We start from the raw sequence: 20,513 nt of genomic DNA on the forward strand, positions 1-20,513 counted from the left end.
GTGAGGGGTGGGGGGGGTGGTGGGGGGGGGGGGGGGGGGGGAGACTGGCTAGAAGTAATTTGTTCTTATTAGTGAAGTAGCAACCTGCTATAGTAAGATGTTGTGTATGCTTTCTTTATAATGTTGATACGATTCAGCATACTCGGAGTCTTCTCTCTAAGGTGGAAGTTCCAATGTGAACTCTTAAAAACCCTGACTTTGGCAGGTCGTTTAGCCCCCTTCATCTTAGGCGCAAAGTATTAGGGTAAACCAATATGATCCGGCATTGTAGGTGTTCGTAGTGAGATGGAGGCCACTGCCCCTGCCCCTGAGTTTGTAACTTTTGGTCATAGGTTGTCACCCAATACTGATAGGGGAAACATGTCCCCTTTTCCATCACAGAATAAATGGAAATTGATCTAACATCAACTGTGAAGAATTATATATTTCCATTTTCCATCCACACTGGTCGGTGGGTGCATCACCCACTTGATTGTGAGTTGCAGTGATTTGTAAATAAACATTATATTGTTTCTATAGTTGCCTCAAGACAAATCAAAATTGTTCTCATAAGTAGAATAGTATCATCTAACTTCAGTAAGGGAATTAATGGTGCCATCTGTTGAGCTATGAAAGTTCCTTTGCATTAAAAGATAGTTCTTCATTATGAAAATCCCAGGATCATTTGAAAATTTAGCATTATTTCTCTTTCTCATTGGGGAAAGTTAAAAGACAGAACAAAATTTAGAGAGAAGCACAATATAATTACTTAGTTTCTGCAAATTAATCAGCCCATGGCTTGGTGAACTGGAGGGACCATGGTAGCTTGTTGTAGCTGCATGTTCTGTTTCTGTGCCTGATTTCCTTGCCATCCTGTCAATGAAGAACAGTCCATATAGTTTAGAAATATGACAACTATAATTGCGAAACCCATAAAACGGAGGTCTGGTTCATAATTTATAGATAAGGACCGTGATACAATTGACCTAGCAACTTAATACTTGTGATTATAAAAATAAAATAAAATAAGGTTGTAAGTAGTATTACCAATTGAAGGGTCAAGTCCTCTGTGGTGAAGCTCTCGATATTCTTGACAGAGAGCACAGCACTCGCAAAAGCAGTGGATTACCCAGTCAGGTGCCGGTGATTCAATTAGCCCGTACTGGCTCCTCATCTTTGTACGATAGGTGCATGACATTATGCAAGGCATTCCAATGAACATAAGAATTGCCCCATAGATAAAGCCGCTAGTGGTACAAGCTATAGTATACACAAAAAAGAGAGACAAGGATAGAGTATCCAGTGTTAATAAAAGATAATTATGAAAGTATGGAGAATTCAGAAGGGAACTGCTATGAAGTGTAAGAATTTCCATTTTTGTTTTCTTATCTATGTATCACTTACGAGTTTGTCCAGAGTCTACAATCTCCGCAATCTGTCCAAATGTCAGGCAGGGGAAGCATGCTGTGATGAGAGCTGAAAGTTTGCACAGGCTAGTAAATCACATTGAAACTTTTACTTTCGTAAGCAAATTGAACAGTTCCTTTGTCTGTGTGTGTGCTTGAGTGCATGAGATAAGGAGATTAAAAACTGTTTACCATTTGTGGGGTCTTCCATGCAATCAAACAATCCAGTCTTCCAAGATTCAGTTGGAAGAAGTGGCTTGAAGGGGATTCCCATCATGGGAGATGCTGGTTGCGTCCCTTGTTGGTATTGTCCCATACCCATTCCTAATTGTGAACCTTGCGCTAAACTGTATTGTGGAAAATTAGTACCTGCTTGAGGCTTAGAGTTGGTAAAAACTGGCACATTATGATTCTGAGGCACAAATGCGTGTGGTCTGGCCTGAGGAGAATATAATTGGGGATCAACTTGAGGTGGTGGAAAAGCATGTGCTTTATTAGGAGTTGGATGAAAGCCTTGTGGTTCATAACTGTCCTGAGCAGGAGGGAAGGCCTGTGGCACAGTTGGAGGAAATGCGTGTTCTTCTTCTTCTTCTTGCGTAGGAGGAAAGGTGCCTGGCTCATAGTAATCTTGAGCAGGTGGGAAGGGATGTGGCAAGGGTTGAGACTGGGGTGGAGGAAAGGCTTCTGCTTGAGGTTGAGGGTCATGAATGGGAAAGCTGTTGTGTTGGCTAGGGTGTAGTGGTGATTTGGGCTTAGGCTGCTTCCTTGGCCTCTGAGTCTTTCCATTTTGCTGAGAAACCTGTGTGGTCACAGGCCTGCTCATTGGCTGAGGTGCTGCCTGTACATATTGTTGCTGTAGTACTGAGTGTTGATTTTCCTGTGATTCACTTGCCATTGTCAGTTCTTGTGATGGTTCATCTTGATTTTCTTCTGGATAAAGATCTTCATGGAAAGACTCAATGGATGGTGGAGGTATTTCATCAATGGTTTCAGGGGCTTGATAATGATCAAAACTTTCCACTTGATGAGGCTGTAGCTGGTGCTGATCATTATCATTTTGATGTTGAACTTGGAACTGATGAATGGGTTTTGCACCTATACGCCCCATTTCTTCTTCACTCTCTTTGTTGAATGAAAGAAGAAAGAGGGTACTTTATATTTAGATGATCTGCGTTGATAGAAGACTATTAATAGACATTTTATAATAATTATGGAAATGTGTGGGAATTAATCACCCCTCCCCCACTAGGCTCATTGTTTAAATTCGGCTGTCGAGGGACATGTTAATTCCACGTTCCTGCATAGTTGATTGATGTCAACTATCTTATGATTGAAGGGAGATAATGGGAATATTATTTCTTTAAGTATCCTCTCCTAATAATATGTGAACACTCAGTTTCCTTTTGAATATGCTTGTAGCCGGGGTGAAGCTACAATATCACGTATGGGTTCAGTTATAAACTCCAAATCATCTTGGCTCTAGTCGGCGCTTAACGTGAAAATTATCATTCAACTAACAACATTACAATGAGAAAAACGTAGAGATATGAACAAAATTTGCTACTATCGACAACTTTGACCTGGTTTACCTATACAGATAATGCCAGTAAGTCATTGCAGCTATCATGGAATTTCAGTAGTGTCGTGATGATGACAACTCTAAACCAAAGACTTAGTCCACAAAGCAATGTGAGCATCTTTCTTTAAAGTCAACTAAAAGCCTAAAATATTTGTACACTTGTAAAGCAGTGAGCGACGACTTTTACTTATATAACTTGCAATATACTGATTGTAGAATTCCAATAATTCATCTTTGGACTTTGAGTGTAATATGTAAAAGACTTGATGAGGTATTGATTTTGCGAATTATATTGTAAATAAATATTGAAAAAGTCATATATATCTTTATATTTTTTTATATCAAACAAATTTGCCCATCACTAAACTTTTAATTCAATATCATACCTTTGTTAGGAAAGATACCATTTTTCCCTTGATGCTAACAATGATATGATAGAGACAAATACGAGATTGATTTTCTAACGACACAGTATAGATGAAGTAAAAGTGTAACAAGTACAACATTTAAGCAATTTCTGAACTTCTACAATTTGTTAAAATGGCCATTAATTCTTTTAAAATTTTCTCAAATTGCGGGTGAACCCGACCAATTTCTCTCTATCAAACTTTGCTTTTTGTGAATTAAAAATACATTTCACGATTTATAAATTGCGCTCAACACCTTATACCATTTTGCAATTACAATTCACATTTATCATTTGCGACTAGAAATCTCATTATAGTAAGTTGGATTGATTCAAATAGTGCACAAATTGTATGCATTGGCTATAACATACAAACAATTGTCTGTCCAATTAAACATCATTGTATAAATTAAGTTAAAGTCGTAAATTTTAAAAATATTTCTTTCATTTAAACTTTGTATCCCATTAAAATATTACCCAACTACCTAATCACAAATTCTATAATTACGAACTCCTCAGAAACTAAATAGTACTCCATTTGGTATTACTTGACCAAAATTACACGTTTTGAAGTGAGAAAAAATACTCATAAAACTGAAAACTTGATATCTCTGATATATCATAGGGAAGCATTTTTATTATATTGAAATCTTTGGAGAAGGTCAAATTGTAATATTAAACTAATACTTCTTCTATTCACTTTTCTTGTCTATTATTTAAAAACTAATATTTTTTTTTAATTATCACTTTTAACATATCATATTTTTTTCCCCATATTTTATACTTAGTATAATATTAAATATTAATTATAATAGAGATAATGTGGTAAGACATGTCAATTATTACCTTAATAGGAGCTTTTTGCAACGGGAATAAAATAAAAAATTGTTCAACTTTCTCCATAGCAACTTCAGGAAGGAGGATCACTGGGTCAGAGAGGGAGAAGGCGAAAAGTTCGTCTTCTTCTACTCCCCTCGCTACTGGAGAGGTATGTGTTGGCGCAATTATCTGTTAAATTTCGTCAAATCTATTTTAATTTTGGGATTAGTTCACTTTAACACTAGGCAAGAGCAATTTCGCGTTTATGTTCTAGTTATCAGTAGTTTATCTGATGCAATAATCGGATTTTTAGCTACTGTTCAGTCAAGTTGCTTTGCATTTTGCTGCAAAATGTTGGAACAGAGAGATAGAATGAGAGAAGGGAAATTAGCTCGGGTTTTTGTTGGATTTCGATTGCTAGTGATGAAGTGAATTTAGTAGAGAAAAATGTTCATTTGGCATTGTATGCTTCTTTCTGATTTCTGTGACTTAGTTCTTTACATACTTTTGTCTCTAATTCAGTAATTAATTTTTTCAAATGATTGTTGTGTATAATGATATTCAACATCATCAACAACAACAACAACAAAGTGTAGCCCATAAGCAGGGTCTAGGTAGGGTAGAATGTACGCATACCTTATCCCTACCTCGGGAGGTAAAGAGGCTGTTTCCGTTAGACTGTTGGTTCGAGTAACGCATGTCAGAGCACTATGGAATATGATGTTGATCAATATGGGTTCAGATAAAAGTTTTAAATTTTGAACTCTTACAACTACATCTCCCGTTCCTCTAACTGACTCCTTTGGGGAACTAGTCACCGAACAATTAGACCTTCTTTTTTGGATAACGCTTATGGTTACCCCAAAAGATTGCATAACCCCAGTGGTCTTGAAGAAACCTTGGGGATCCACCTCTGTGAGGCGGAGGAACAAGTGATGAGAAACTTTATGGAAAAATCCGTTATGTTCAAGATCATAATTCTGAGAGAGTGATTTCAAGAGGATCAAAGAAGGTGACCTGTCTGATTTTATTGTTGATTTCACAGTCTGCGTCGATTTCTTTTTCTTCTGATATGCTGCTTTCTCATTCTCAGTATGCAGAAGACCTAGGAAGTGGTTTCAGCTCAGATGAGGAGTCCAATTACAAGAAGATGTATGAAGAGGATATAAATCCATTTGCAGCTTTCTCGAAGAAGGTCCCCAACTTTTCTGTCACATCTTAATCGAGTTTCCATGTCTTTTTCCCTGATGGCAGGATTAGGTTGGTGTTAGTAAAACTTAGCTGTTCCACTTCCTCCATCTGCCAAGTCCATTCTTTTGAGGCCTATGAATTAGCTTCCAAACTATTTAAATTCATAAGAGTAGCATAAAGCATGTGCGATTTTTAATGTTCCATACATAAAAATTGCAGAAACATTTATGATTCCATTTTCTAAACTGTTTCTAGATGTTCTCGGCTTTGTATTTCCCCATATTTACAATTTTACATTGTCTAGTCAGTGCAATAGCTTCCCTTCAATTTTCTGTATTTCCCTTGTTTCCATTTCTCAATCTGTACATGCTTCATACCTATTTTACTCATGCTATTGGAGGTTCTTGGTCCTCATCTTATCAAATTGTTTTGTCTATAATAGGAAAGGCACCAAAGATACAAGGAACTTGGTTTGAGAGACAAGATTACTCTCAGGAGTGGATGTTTTCTTCTTGGTAACAAGTAAGCCTTCTCTCTTCAGTTTCCCCTTTAGTTAGCTGGACACTTTATCTTTCCAGATCGGGATGTGCTTGCTCCTCTGCCGTGGTAACTTAAGACTAATCACATGGATGAAATGATTTGCATTTACATCCTAAATTTTTCACCAAAACCATCTAGTAGTTCTATGAGTATCTTTATATAGGGAAAACAAATAATATTTGTGTTAGTTAAGGGCTATTACTTCTAATCCTGGCCTAGACTGAGAGAGAGTTTATCATTAAAGCTATGATAGTGGGAAGGTGTATCAGTAATTTAGTTCGATGCTCTAAACCTCTATCTTGACACCTTTGTGATTGCACACCTTCATCTCATCTTCTAATGTGGGATGTGCTTAACTAACCAAATAGAATTTAAATGATGTAATTTGAGCTGAGATTTAACTGTCAAGTTTCACTGTAGTAATTGATGAAGGTTATCAACTAATCCTGCTCAATGGTATTGCTGAATAGAATGGCTGGGTTCCTGATTTAGATGTGCTGCTTGCTGCTATAATTTCTCAATTTAGATTTATAATTCCTGGCCCTATAACTTGTTACCTATGCATTTCAAATCTCATAACCATAACAATAGTAGCAAGTTTGGATTAAGTTCCAAAGAAAAAATGTTGTGAAAAAGTAAAATGGCATTGTTGTTTTATTAGGGACGCGTAACTGTCGATTCAAGTCTCATACATTTCATAGTTAAAAGATAACAACAACAAACAACAACATAGTGTAATCCAACAAGTGGGGTTTGGAGGGTGGTGTGTACAAACCTTACTCCTACCTTGTGAAGATAGAGAGGATATTCCATTAGACCCTCGACTCAAGTAATGACAAGGCAAAAATCATTGCAGTAAATATTAACAATGCAATTGAAAGTCAGGACTGATCTTAACGGTGTTTAAGCAAGATAGGAGACGTAAGAACTAAGAATTGGTTAAGCCACCAGGCATTGCCAATCTAAGGATTACGATTGAAATGGATCAGATATACCTGTTGTATTCCGGATGGAATATATAGAAGGCATATGTATTTTGTATGGAATAATTTAATTATACTTCTAAGATGTATTAGGTAGCACAATATTTTGTGAGTTGTAATGTATGCACTATGAATTTAGTGTTACCGGGCATACAATTGCCGATATTACTTTAAGAAAATCTTGAAAATTACACTGAAAGTGATAAAGATGATGTCAAAAAAGAGAAGTAGTTAGTTCAATAAATTCAGTTAAGCTAATCAAGAAAAAAAAAGTAACAATAAACGTAACTAATTAGAGGTGTAAAATCATCTTATAAGGTTTCATTGAGCTGGAGTTGTCGAGGTCCTTTTCTTGAATCACATTAGGAGAAAATGTACTTGTAAATAAAAGGTAAAACTAGCTATTTCGCATGTTTCCTTTTCTTTCATAGTATAGAATAAGCATTATACAATAAAAGGATTGTCCGATGCACAAAACATCTCACGTTAGCGGGGTCCAGAGAAGGGTCGCAGCCAAGGTTTGTGTTGTAGACAATCCACCCTAAGGCAAGTATTAGTGGTTGCTTCTATGACTCGAACTTGTAACCTATAGGTCACACAAAGACAATTTTACCGTTGATTCAAGCTCCCCCTTCTGAATTAACATTATATATGAAAATAACTTAAAGGTATTAATATGAATACACTAAATAAACGTGACAAAACACGTGAAATATACTCATACTATAAAAACAATAAATAAACATGACAATACACGTGACAAATAGATTCATAATATGAAAACATTACATAAAATAACAATTTAGTTTTCATTTATCTTCAGATTGACATAATATGAAAACACTAACTAAATGTGACAAATAGTGTCATAATTGTTAAAGAATGACAAAAGTCCCACATCGGTGGTTAATGAGATGGGTGGACTCCTTATAAGGCTTGGGCAATCCTCCTCCCTTTGAGCTAGCTTTTGGGGTGTGAGTTAGGCCTAAAACCTAATTTAACATGGTATCGAAACAGGGCCCGTCTCACCTGATGTTGGGGCCCCCAAAATCAAAATTGCCCACGCACCAGATGCTGAGCACTAGGTGTGAGGTGGGGTGTTAAAGAATGACAAAAGTCCCACATCGGTGGTTAATGAGATGGGTGGACTCCTTATAAGGCTTGGGCAATCCTCCTCCCTTTGAGCTAGCTTTTGGGGTGTGAGTTAGGCCCAAGACCTAATTTAACAATAATGCGAAAATTAAATTTTAAAAAAATGGCAAGGCACGTGACAACAATATTCTCATAATATGAGAACATTTAATAAGCATGACAATACACCTGGCAATCTACTATAAATTAGACAAGTTTTCCTCTCAAAATTGCTCAGCCTAAACATTGTGTTTTCTTCTTCAATCATTTTCTTTTGCAATGGAAAATGAGACCAATAAAGGTAAGCAAAAAATTGAAATGAAGTTGATTGAGTCTGAGAGAACACGCACTGTGAGTTTCTCAAAAAGAAAAAAACTTTGTTCCAGGATGCAGATAGGCTTGCAACTCGGACTGGAGTAGATGTTGGTGTTATGCTCTTTTCACCAAGTGGAAAACCATGTTCCTATGGTTCCACAAGTATAGAAGAAATCATTGATAACTTTTTCAAAGTGAAACTAGAGGATCACCAATGTGATCATGCTGAGGGAAAAATAAATGGCTTTGAGGTATTGGGAGCTTTCCATAAAGAATTACAAGCATGGAATGAGAAAGAAAAAAAACGAAAACTAATGTATAAGATTATGCACTCTGGCTCAGAAGTACCTCCGGATCAACACATGGAGGAGCAGAAGCTTGCATTGAAGTTGAGGGTGGAGAAAATTAAAAAAGAAACACAAGGTGCTATTCTTGCCGAGCTTCTCAAGATTGATTTAAATGTTGCCCCTGAGCAAGAAGAAGAGGAGAGTTCTTGAACTCATAATTATCATGTAGTTGGTAATTGGAGTTCTTGAAATTGGAGCTATGCTTGGAGAATACTTTACCAGCGGTCGAGTCTTCTGATATATTCAATTCTTGTTTTTTTTATTAGTCACATGTTGTTAGCCTTTAGTCATCCGTTGAGGTTTTATTTAGACCATAAAATAGAAGGGTTATGGAGTTCTTATGTTATAAAGTTAGTTTTTTTCGTTTGTTTCATCTTTAGTCTATAATGATGCTTTGTGTTGTCTAGATTGGTAAATCAATTGACTTTTTCTATTTAACTAGTGAACAATGTGAAAGTTATAGATCAAAGAAAACCCTCGTATATTCATTGATATTCTTTTATGTTTCTATCTCCAGCAAGGTTAGTTCATTTACATTTTACATCAAGGCTAGCTCTGTGAGATGTTGGAATGTCTGTAATATGAATTTATTTGATAGAATACAGCCAAAACCTTACAAAATGGCATATAAATTACTGCAGTCTAAACTCTATTTTTCCTAATTAGAAAACAAACTCCCAATTAACATAAAACAAATCCCTAAAAATCAAATATTCAGTTATCCGATTTTGTTATTAACTCTCACGATTGTAGCAACAATTCTTGAGTGAGTTTCAGCGCTTTTAGAAATTGTTAGCACACAATCAGGTCCTGGGAAATAATAAACACTACTCCTAGAAACATGCAAACTCCTAGCTTTTCTCTGAGAAGTTCAAATCTTAACATGAAACGACGTGGTGAAAATATCAGCCACTTGACTTTTTGTTTTAAAATAAACCAGTATCACTTCACCATTCTTCGGTACTTCCCTTAAAAAATTATAACTTGATATTAAAATGTTTAGTTCTTCCATGAAAGACTGGATTTTGTAATGTGGCTATAGTGCCTGGTTATCGACAAATATCTCAGTACCTCTCTTCTTGCTTTATGTAGATACCTCAACACAAAGTAAAATCAATTAGTTTTATGTAGCTCATAATGATTTTCTTTTATTGTCTTATGGCAAATCTCACGAGAGATTTTTATTTTTACATGTTAAGAATTTAAAATAAACATAAAACATTTTGTAGGATCATTTGGATTTCAATATTTCAACTAGGTAGTACAATCACGCTAGTTATATACTAGCTCATTATAAATGTTCTTTTAATTATGTAGCTCATATATCCCCAAATTTTATTTCGAAATTATTATTCATTATGTGGCTTAAAGTTGAATTACCGATAATCTTTCATTTTCACTTAAATAACTATACCCCGAAATGCTCCCGGCATAGGAGCCTACGGTTCCATTCACATACCAACCTCTTAGTCCTATAGGACTTAAGTAGGCAGTAAAAATCGTGAAGCACTAGACTACAAGTAAGTTCATCTTCACACGCAATGCTATACTGCCTGAACTTTTGAAGTCACATACTGAAGAAGTTCATTTAATATATTAAATGCTAAGCTTCTTTCAGCATCAATTAAAGTCGTTGTAGTATAGTGGTGAGTATTCCGGCCTGTCACGCGGGTGACCCGGGTTCGATCCCCGGCAGCGGCGTAACCTTTTTTTACTCTCACCGGCGACTCTGGCTTTTCCGATTCATCAAGCAGAAATTCAACAATAACAACATGTTAATCTAGCGTCACAACAAAGTCGTTGTAGTATAGTGGTAAGTATTCCCGCCTGTCACGCGGGTGACCCGGGTTCGATCCCCGGCAACGGCGTATCTTTTTTTGCTCTCACCGGCGACTCTAGTTTTTCCGATTCATCAAGCAGAAATTGAAAATTAAGATTATTTTACTCTAACGAAATTATTATTCATTATGTGGCTTAAAGTTGAATTACCGATAATCTTTCATTTTCACTTAAATAACTATACCCCGAAATGCTCCCGGCATAGGAGCCTACGGTTCCATTCACATACCAACCTCTTAGTCCTATAGGACTTAAGTAGGCAGTAAAAATCGTGAAGCACTAGACTACAAGTAAGTTCATCTTCACACGCAATGCTATACTGCCTGAACTTTTGAAGTCACATACTGAAGAAGTTCATTTAATATATTAAATGCTAAGCTTCTTTCAGCATCAATTAAAGTCGTTGTAGTATAGTGGTGAGTATTCCGGCCTGTCACGCGGGTGACCCGGGTTCGATCCCCGGCAGCGGCGTTTGTTTTTTAACTTCAGTCGGATACTAAATTCCGATTCCGGCCACACATCTAAAGCTCGATGACTATAGTATGTGCATTTTCTAGCTACGGTCCTTTGGTTTGCCTCTTCTCCTCCCTTACTAAAAACCCTAATTGTACCGTCATATTGGAGGAGTTGGATGAGCAGCACTTCTGCAGAACATTTTAAAATATTGCCAAAGATATGTCAATGGAGCAGTGTCTTTTTCAAAGTGTTCTTTGGAAAAGGTATTTTCCTTTTTGTGTTTCTGGGTCTCATCTTCCTGATGATTCTAATTTGCATTTTTTTGCATCATTTTTGTAGTTTCCTTTTAATATGTGCGTTTAAATTGTTATATTGTGTTACTATTAGCTTCACAAAGTAATGTGAACACAGAAATTATTATTTTGATAAAAAGGGAGATATATTTTATATATAGTTACTTACTTTAACATTACATTATCGCCGTTATTATTTGTGATTATAGATAGCTAGATATGTTATCAAAACGAGCTAACTTATTACGTATAGACCATACTACTATTTTACTAGATGATACTCCATCTTGATCTGCCTTTTGTTTCTCCTTTGCTACATCTGGTGGAGTTTGTAGGATAAGTGAATTAGTGGTATGTATTAGCTTGGAACCTAATTTGGACAGAAGGTTGGCTACCTTGTTCCCTTGACGGAAGCTATGACGGACCACTAATTCCCCAACTTCGTCAAAGTTGACTTGCATGACAAAATAGTGAAACGGTAAGTTATAATGATTTGATTTTCTTTATTCTGGGAATTTGGTATTGCTAAGTTACGGTAGGAAATAGGTAAATGGAACCATGAGGAATAGATACAAAATGGGAGTCGAATGCTCACTAATTAAATGAAAGTTCATATCATTAGTTGATTGAAGGAAGCTTATTAGATTTTGAATAAACTATTTATAATACTTATGAATAGATTAAATAATACAAATATAAAATTATAATTAAAATTATTGAATTTTGTCGGTAGAGAACGCTCTTCCCCTGTAAAGAGTTGGCAAACTAGTAGTTAAGTATAGATAGAAGGAAAATAAGTCGGTAATGCATCAAAACAATATAATGAGAACATTTAATTCATAAATAGTTTATTACTTAAATTTGGTCGATTAATATTACTTAATGATTGTAAATAAAAATAAATTGGTGCATGCACTGAATTGTTCTCATTTCTCAACAATAAATTCCTATTTTTTTATGGGTAAAGAATAACTCGTCTTTTATCCAAGAATTTTTCGTTTTCCCCATTGACCAGGCAAAAAAAAAAACAGGCAATTCATTTCATAGAATTTTCTTAAATTATTCGGACTACTCAAAAAAAACAAAAGTAAGAGGAAGATGGGAAATTGGGAATGGCAACCTGTTGGAATCTGGTGCTTCCACCGAACATATACGAGGTTGAGTGCGTGTGTACAGTGTGTGATGAAAATTAGATGTGCTACAAGTAAGGAGAAAGGGATGAATTTAGAGCACAATCCTAAGTAACGTCTTTTGTGTTACACGATTGAGTTGGGATGAATCTTGGATTCTTTCAAAATGTATTATTGTTGTTGACGCTTATCTTGACTTGTCACTAATATGTTCATCATCTGGTTGTTGCGGAGTTGCATCATTGTTCTGGATCCCCAGTCTTACCCTTTATGATCTAATGACATGTCCGATGTTACCTTTACTGAACTAGATTCAATTGAACTTTGATTATGATGTGTCTTCTCTTGATTTGTCCAATTATAAAGACGGTATTTCTACCCATACAAATAATTTGGGAATTGAACTTTTGATAAAGAAATGAAAAAGGAAATTGTACCAACTAATATGACTAACTGATAAACCACAAGCAGCCAAAGAATGGTAAGTGACTATTAGCTCTGTGAGCCAAAGAATATGAGGGCAGTAGATTCTTATATGATGTCCCTCCACTTTTAACTTATATACACGTACAAATTGTACGGTACAATGCAAATAATATTTACTCGATTAGACTGGTATATCAAGTTGTCTTCATTTTTTTTTTCAAGTGATCAGTTTCACTTACCGTTATTTATAATTATCTTTTAAAAACTTTGAGCAAAACTTCAAATTACGCTATGGTGGACTGAGTTAATATGATCCACTAACGAGCAACTTTATTTTGTGACACATAAAACCTATGCATATTGTGTGAGCCGTGAGGCTTGTTTTGGGTCCATCAATTTGTTTTGGGAATTACAATTATCATCCTAGGATTGATTCCCATTCAAGGTGTCCTTCATCAATGTGTCAGAAATTTTGCTAAAAATATATAATACTATATATAACATGTATATATGAAAAATAATTTTTGATCAAGAGTATAATTTTTTCTATATCAAATTTAATTCTTTCAATGAAGAGTGTTCAACTGATCATCTTCGCTCAACTTGACTCTTCATGTCCTAATCTGTGCCAACTAATGTTGGGGATACATGTCAAGTTGTGATTGAACATGGGCAGATAAAGCTAAAGCAGATTAAGACATCAAAATTAAAAGGCTACCGACCGAGTTCAAGTAATTTATAGTATCTGATCCCACTACTAAAGGCAGGTATGGCCTACTTCTTAAGTGACAATATCCACACGTTGTCTCCTCCAATGGAGATTCTTCTTGTATTTATCCTATATTTTTATAATAATCTCAAGCATGTGAACTCCCTTAAGCCACCTTCCTTCAACTTCAATAAGACCAATTTGTCATTTTATTAATGACTTAATTAGTGATGTTGTGTTAAAAAATCAATTTCTTAGTCACTCAACCCACTGGTGGCAGAATCTGACCATCTGCCTTGGTTATTATTATTATCATTTTTTTTTCTTTTTTCATTTATACACCAATGTAAAATCCTGAACATATCCATAATATAGTAGTTGAAGTGGATCACTCAAAACTTGCAGTGCTAGTAATATCACTCGAACAGTAGGGAAGAGTGGCCGAGTGGTAAAAAACGGCCGACTATAAATAATATACGTTCTGTACAGTGGGAATTCTACAATTGGGATCTTGAGTACTCAACAGAACCCAATAGTTTGGAGTCTAACCATATACTATGTGTCTTAAAAGAAATAGTATAGATAGCTTTGAACATATGTTTCAAATCTCGGTTTAAATTATGCATAGGTAGAATATATCAAAATATTCATTAGTCTTGTGCTCTTAAACACACATTTTATGTGGAAAGTTTGAAGTTATAAAAAGAGTTGCAAAAAAATAGAAAGAGATATTTGTTTTTAGACGAAATAAAATTGAAAGACAAACAAATAGAAACAGAAAGATTAATATTTAAAATTCTGAATTTGTCACTAATACACCGATTAAGTGCAACACAAAGCTATAGGATAAAAGGCAGTTTTGAGCATTATGTGACATATGGACCAACAATAGTTCAAAAGTTGGCATTGGAATTGTTGGGGTAACGCTAAGAGCTCATGGCCTGTGTCAATGTTTCGTCACTCTTTCCCCCATTTACACAGAAAAAAACAAGTCAAAAACCAGACAGACTGCAATGGGAACTGGGAAGAGACCACCTCATGACTGATCACAAAACTTAGCTTGTTTAATTTGACTCTGACGTAAAATGCTGATGCACTTCCCCAGAATTTCATGCACAATCTAAAAAAAATATTTTATTCCAACATACCTCCAAAATGCTCACCCAAGTGGTCTCATGTTGTTCATATACAAAAGTTAAAACTCGACATGGTGCCGTGGATGTGATCACTTCTCTTTTAATCAAAAATCTCAAGTTCTAATTATGTATATGAAAAAATCCTCAGTGATGGCGTATGCGGCACAAATTCAAGTACTTGCTATCCATAATGTGTAACAATAGATACTCCATTTAAAGTTGGTAGTAGAAGTTGGGTACGGTATTTATGAGGCTCTCACCAGTCAATAGCACTTTCTAGAGTTACTTAACAAATTCACATTGGACCATTCTCATCTTCTCTTCCAACCTTATAAGTATTAATTAATAATTACAGTCGTACAATCATTTAATTTCCAACTACATTTCAATCTCTCACCTTACAAATTTCCTGTGAGTAATTAAAAACTACACCCATTACATTCATAATTTAAAAAAACAACCCTACCATCCATAATTAATATAACTTCATTATCCATCACCTACCCTTTATTTGCTTCTTTTTTTTTTTCTCTTCCAACAAATTATACTGCTTTTAATATTTTTACAATAATAATTAATATTGGTAAAAGCAGTTACTGGAGAATGGAAATGCAAAGTGTTTTACTATTTCCAACTCAACATTTGTCGGGGCTAAATCCAACAAGATTGTTGGCCAGGTCATAACTGACACGTGTCCCTTGCTGCTGTATGTTTCCAATAATTGATAGCGACCCATCCGTCGGAGCAAAAGCCAAGCAGAATTTTCCCGACGAATCCACCGGAATAAGGTAATTCTTCGGGTGCAATGGCAGTGTTTTACCGCCGGAGAAATGAAACGCCAACGTCGGAACACTCGCTCTTGTCATCGACGACAAGTCGTAGCAAGTGTCGAACAGTGCGAACTTCCCGGCGGAAGGTAAATGCTGAGTGTACTTCACGAACGAGTCACGTAGAGTATTGTAAGCAGTGCTCTTTAACCGAGTCACCGCCGTTCCGGAATCCACAATTATCCCGCCGCTACCACTTCCGTCCACCTGAAACACCGACGCCGGAATCGACAGCATCTGCCCGCCGACACTGATTCCGGTAAGTCCGACGTAGAAGAAAGTGCTCCTTCTCGAGTTACGGAGTAACGGTGCGATTACGGAGTCACCGGGTCGAGCTGAATTAAAATCCAGCGTTGAGGATGAAGCAGAGTCACGGTCCACGAAACAGTAGGAAAACGACGACGCTTTGATTTGAGTTGGTAGAGATAAAGAGCCGCCGCCTAGAGCAATCAAGCCAGCGGCACCAACGAATAGCCCTTCGTTATCATGGCCACAACCTATAGCAACTTCAGAGAACGAACCAGAGTTCCCAAACGACACCGTTTCAGTTGCAAAATCTCCAACAGTGAACGAGCCGTCTCCATAAGAGACTTGGTAGAGACACGATTGACTATTAGCACAAGCCGAAACCTCAAGAGCCGAGCACTGAGCTGCGTCGCAAGAGAGCCGACTGTATGTAGAAGAACTCGACGGGCTAAAAATTGGATCCGACTGCTGATAACAATCAGAGCACGGCTCACATTGAACCCAAGTGATGTCACTGCCAGTGTCAAGCACCATGTAATACTCCTTAACCGGTTGACCCAAGCCGAGCCGGGTAAAGTACTCACCGCTACCCTGACTAGCTCCAGAGGTAATAGGAGTCTGAAGGTCCTCAGGCTGCACCATGGTCTCCACCGGCTTGAGATCCGAGTGATTAAAGTTGTTCAACGCGAGCTGGAGCTTCATGGTGAGTGAAGAAACTCGGGCCGAATCACGTTCGAGTCGAGAGAGAGTGAGAGCTGCATAATCTTTATGGCGGGGCATAACAAGAGCTGAACGAGGATAAACTGAAACAGATATTGAAGAAGAATTAAAATGGGTATTCTTAATTGCTTCTTGTTGAAAATTTTGTGTAGCAGGAGTGAGAACTTGAACAGTTTTCTCAATGGATGCTGCAACATCGAAGATTTGGGTGTGAGGATGTGAAGAAGATGACAAAGAACGAGAGAGAACACATGGGACAGAAACAAGAGAGATAAAAAGAAGAAATAAGCAAAATTGGGCCATTTTTTTTTATGAAAATTGAAATGTGAAAAGAAAAGGAATGGAGAAGAAAAGAAAGTGAAGAAGTGAATATATGTAGAGAAGGGAAAAGCCTAAAGATGAGGGGAAATAAAAGGAAGGGAGGGGGCTCACGTCAGACTTGTTGAATCCATACAAAAGCATTTAAAACAGAGAAAGAAGCTTGATACCTGCTCTCCCTCTCTGTTTTTCTATTTCAGGTGGTCGTTCCGTGTTTGATATTTATATTAAATCCTTCACGTAATTTCGCATTAGTATGAACTACGAAGGTATTGACTAATTTGAAGTTGTTAATGAAAATTTTAGGATAACTTACCGTTGTTATAATCTTTGCTTTTACGGTGAGCACTAACCCCCACAATATAATAATTTACAAATAACACAAAACATGTAAAATGCACTAGACAAGCTCTATCCAATAGGCTGATTTAGAATATATTGAGGAGTGCTCGATCTCAGATCATTCATATAGATGATCACCTTTCAAACTAACTCTTACTCTTGTGATTTTTAATAGAATTTCTGTCATGTTTAAGTTCAAAATATTTGATTAAGAAATTGAGAAATCTTTTAACTATAGTCACCACAATCTTGTTGGTAGACTAGATTTCTCTTTGTTCTATTATCACTACTACTATAAAATAAGAGGTGATGTTGTCACCATCAATTAATTAATTAATTATTGTTTTTTCCTCTCTTCTTTCTAATGTGCATCATTTTTGTCGAGTCAATTCCCTAAATTGTCACCTAAGTTTAGGGAATTGCCTTGAAATATTATTTATGTTTCATTTAGGACCAAAATATCACTCAACTATCACTATTTTCCTCCAAATATGCTTACCACTTCAAAAACCCCACTCTCTCCTAGTTGGCATGCCATGTCATTGGAGCCTTTTTTTTTAATAATAGACTTATTTGATTCATCAAACTCAATTAACTAAAATAATGATCTTACTATTTTTTTTAAATAAATAATTTATATATATATATATTAATTTATTGAGAAGAAATTTTCATACTTGAAAATCTCTTATCATAATTAACTTTTTATTTTTTATGCTATGAAGATTTTTTTTAAATAATGTCATCAATTTTGAATACTTATAAACACATATTCAAAAAATATTGATATATAAATCACTGATGAAAATTAAATTAAAAACAAAAGTTAAATAATAAATTTCTCCATTTTACCAACTATTTTGTCAACCTTACAAATTTATTTGAATACTTTTATGAAAAAAGTTACTTAAATTTTTTAAATAATTTACTTAGAGATTTCAAAATTTCTCAGGTAACAATTGCACACAAAAATATTCATTGAATTTTGTTTTTGTAGAAAAATATGAAGAAATTAGATATTTTTAAAGTGTTTTTTATAATCTTCATAATTCTCACATAATTTATATATTTGTTTTGTAGAGGCATAAATTTAATGAATTAAATAGGTCTATTTTTATTTTTTTTAAATGATGATTTAATGACATGACATGTCAACTAGAATAGAAGGAGACTTTTGAGGTATTTAGTATTATTCTTTTTGGTAAAAAAAATTAAAAATAATATTATTCACTTTCTATTTAAAAATAAATAAATTGTAAGCATGAATTTCAAAGTAGCACAATTAATTCTATTGTAATAGTTAGTTGGCATTTAATATTATTGATTCATTATACAATTTATGATTAATTGATGTAAGTTAACATTCATGAGTGATTTGTATACCATTTTTTTGTTTGAATATATGTGTTTATAAGTATTCAAATTGATGAAAGTATAGCATATTTTAAAAACCTATTTTTTCATAGCATAAAAAAATAAAAGTTAAATTATGATAAAAGATTCTTTAGTATGAAAATTTCTTCTTAATAAACAAATATATTTTTAAAAATAATAAGATTATTATTTTAGTTAAATGAGTTTGATGATTTAAATAAGTCTATTATTTTAAAAAAGACTTTAATAACATGGCATGCCAACTATGAGAGAGTAAAGTTTTTAAAGTGTTGAGTATATTTGGAGGAAAATAGTTATAGTTGAGTGATATTTTGGTCCTATGTGAAACATAAATCATATTTCAAGACAATTCCCCAAACTTGGGTGACCATTTAGGAAATTGACTCCATTTTTGTCCTTAATAATCTTTTCCTTTCTAGTTTCTACTACTACCACACTTTATCTCCCTTTTTTTCCTATTCCTCTAGCAATTATTTGCTAATTGTGGTCCAACCATAGTCAAATCAAATAGTTTCTAAAACTTAAAGATAAGTTCACAAAGAAGATCTTTTGAAATTTTGATAAACATATCAATTTTGTTGTCGACTTTCATACGTAGTTTTCTGTCAAATTATCGGCCAAATCATCCGTACAAGGAGATTACTTGAAAGATAAAAGCGAGCATGCAACAATTGTCCTCAATTGTTTGATGGCTAGGAACACATTCTAAAGTCAATCAATTTATGTGATACTTTTATTTCTAAAAAAAAGACTTCAAAATAATATTATTTTTTATAGTTAAAAATTAACTTTTAAAATAATATTTATTTTTATTTATAATTAAATAATTATAGTCACACAGGTAGATGTTTAAGATTTGTTTTAGATTATAAATTTCATAAGTTCTTTTTCTTTCTTAAAATTTGTGTTAAGTGAAATGATATCACATAAATTAGCTCTATGTCAAATCAAATGACGTCGAATGAAGTATTTACGTGGAATATAGTGATAATCCAATTCCTTTTTGAGAGAAAAAAAATCCTTGCCTCAAATCAAGTCTTTCCTTCTCATTTTTATTTTCCCTTCTTTTACAATCAAAGAGTTTGAAACAAATATTATCTTATATTATCGTATGTAAAACAAGTATATTTTAAAAGGCCAATTTTATAGTTAAGCGTTTTATAAATAATCAGACAAGTTTTTTTTTAAAAAAATAATAATTCATAGGTGCAAGATGCACGATGACCCATTTATAAGTTCATCATATCCTCACATACGTTTTAATCCAAAAAAAAAAGTTTTGCCGTTTGAATAAATGATGTCACTCATTAACTTAAACAAATTCAAATTCATCGTTCTAAAAATATCAATATTCGTGAAGAAAAAGAACCGAACACCATTAAAAAATTAGAAAAAATATATATTACGTATATATTCCTCACATCTTATATATTAAGAAAAAAAAATTAGAGTGCTTTTTTTATAAAAAGAACATCGAAACAAAAAATAGTTTTACATGGAACATGGGCTCTCTTTCTAACTCATCTTAAAAATCTTTGTATTCACATAGGTTGTTTGTTGACTTCAATAAAAAATTCTTCTTACCTTTTCCCCTTTAAATTAAATTTTGAGGTGAGTGTTTGGTGTTGGATTAATTTTTTCCATTTCTTTCCACTTGCAAATGTAGTTGTCAAATTAATTACAAGGCTACACCCCATCCATAATTGAAGATGGCTATAGTAAAATTAATTACTACATGGTTACCGTGGGTAGTTCAAGCAATCAATACTTGAACTTCCCAATATTTAATGCTCGACATTATTTTAGACATAATTACAGTTTAATCTTTTTAGGTGGTTTAATTTACAAAATAATTAATGAACAAGTTGTATAGATTTGGTATATTTTATTTAAGTATTAGTATAATAAATATACATATAAATTATAATATATATGATCAGCGTATGGGTATAATATTTACGGTTAGTGTTTTTCTACGGT

General features: G+C 34.5%; 3 protein-coding genes and 3 non-coding genes across 6 annotated transcripts; 4 read left to right on the plus strand and 2 right to left on the minus strand.

The window, feature by feature from the left end:
* Window positions 1–615: 615 nt before the first annotated feature.
* Window positions 616–2,777, minus strand: LOC102600212 (altered inheritance of mitochondria protein 3). The gene is made up of 4 exons (XM_006341563.2): window positions 1,578–2,777; window positions 1,384–1,455; window positions 1,027–1,239; window positions 616–852 (listed from the first exon to the last, which is right to left on the minus strand). The coding sequence occupies exons 1-4, from the start codon at window positions 2,491–2,493 to the stop codon at window positions 767–769; spliced, it is 1,287 nt and encodes a 428-aa protein (XP_006341625.1). The 5' UTR covers window positions 2,494–2,777; the 3' UTR covers window positions 616–766.
* Window positions 2,778–4,202: 1,425 nt separating this feature from the next.
* Window positions 4,203–9,198, plus strand: LOC102600542 (protein CASP-like). The gene is made up of 4 exons (XM_015306233.1): window positions 4,203–4,358; window positions 5,283–5,384; window positions 5,823–5,902; window positions 8,421–9,198. The coding sequence occupies exons 1-4, from the start codon at window positions 4,203–4,205 to the stop codon at window positions 8,452–8,454; spliced, it is 372 nt and encodes a 123-aa protein (XP_015161719.1). The 3' UTR covers window positions 8,455–9,198.
* Window positions 9,199–10,325: 1,127 nt separating this feature from the next.
* TRNAD-GUC (transfer RNA aspartic acid (anticodon GUC)) lies at window positions 10,326–10,397 on the plus strand. Its single transcript has one exon. It is a non-coding gene; the product is annotated as a tRNA-Asp (tRNA).
* A 95-nt stretch (window positions 10,398–10,492) lies between these two features.
* TRNAD-GUC (transfer RNA aspartic acid (anticodon GUC)) lies at window positions 10,493–10,564 on the plus strand. Its single transcript has one exon. It is a non-coding gene; the product is annotated as a tRNA-Asp (tRNA).
* Window positions 10,565–10,934: 370 nt separating this feature from the next.
* On the plus strand, window positions 10,935–11,006 carry TRNAD-GUC (transfer RNA aspartic acid (anticodon GUC)). The gene has a single exon. It is a non-coding gene; the product is annotated as a tRNA-Asp (tRNA).
* Window positions 11,007–15,001: 3,995 nt separating this feature from the next.
* On the minus strand, window positions 15,002–16,920 carry LOC102600877 (protein ASPARTIC PROTEASE IN GUARD CELL 1-like). Its single transcript, XM_006341564.2, has one exon. The coding sequence runs from the start codon at window positions 16,779–16,781 to the stop codon at window positions 15,321–15,323; it is 1,461 nt and encodes a 486-aa protein (XP_006341626.1). The 5' UTR covers window positions 16,782–16,920; the 3' UTR covers window positions 15,002–15,320.
* Between the last annotated feature and the right edge of the window lie 3,593 nt (window positions 16,921–20,513).

This window comes from Solanum tuberosum, unplaced genomic scaffold, assembly GCF_000226075.1.
Source record: "Solanum tuberosum cultivar DM 1-3 516 R44 unplaced genomic scaffold, SolTub_3.0 scf00026, whole genome shotgun sequence".
NCBI lineage: Eukaryota > Viridiplantae > Streptophyta > Magnoliopsida > Solanales > Solanaceae > Solanum > Solanum tuberosum.

Bases quoted from the DNA above. Each gene is read 5' to 3' on its own strand.
- LOC102600212 (XM_006341563.2), bottom strand. From the start codon at position 2,493: ATGGGGCGTATAGGTGCAAAACCCATTCATCAGTTCCAAGTTCAACAT. The intron at 1,456-1,577 runs GTAAACAGTTTT...GCAAACTTTCAG, and splicing joins CATGGAAGACCCCACAAATG to CTCTCATCACAGCATGCTTC. The intron at 1,240-1,383 runs GTAAGTGATACA...TGTATACTATAG, and splicing joins TGTAGACTCTGGACAAACTC to CTTGTACCACTAGCGGCTTT.
- LOC102600542 (XM_015306233.1), top strand. From the start codon at position 4,203: ATGTCAATTATTACCTTAATAGGAGCTTTTTGCAACGGGAATAAAATA. The intron at 4,359-5,282 runs GTATGTGTTGGC...TCTCATTCTCAG, and splicing joins CTCCCCTCGCTACTGGAGAG to TATGCAGAAGACCTAGGAAG. The intron at 5,903-8,420 runs GTAAGCCTTCTC...ACTTTGTTCCAG, and splicing joins TGTTTTCTTCTTGGTAACAA to GATGCAGATAGGCTTGCAAC.
- LOC102600877 (XM_006341564.2), bottom strand. From the start codon at position 16,781: ATGGCCCAATTTTGCTTATTTCTTCTTTTTATCTCTCTTGTTTCTGTC.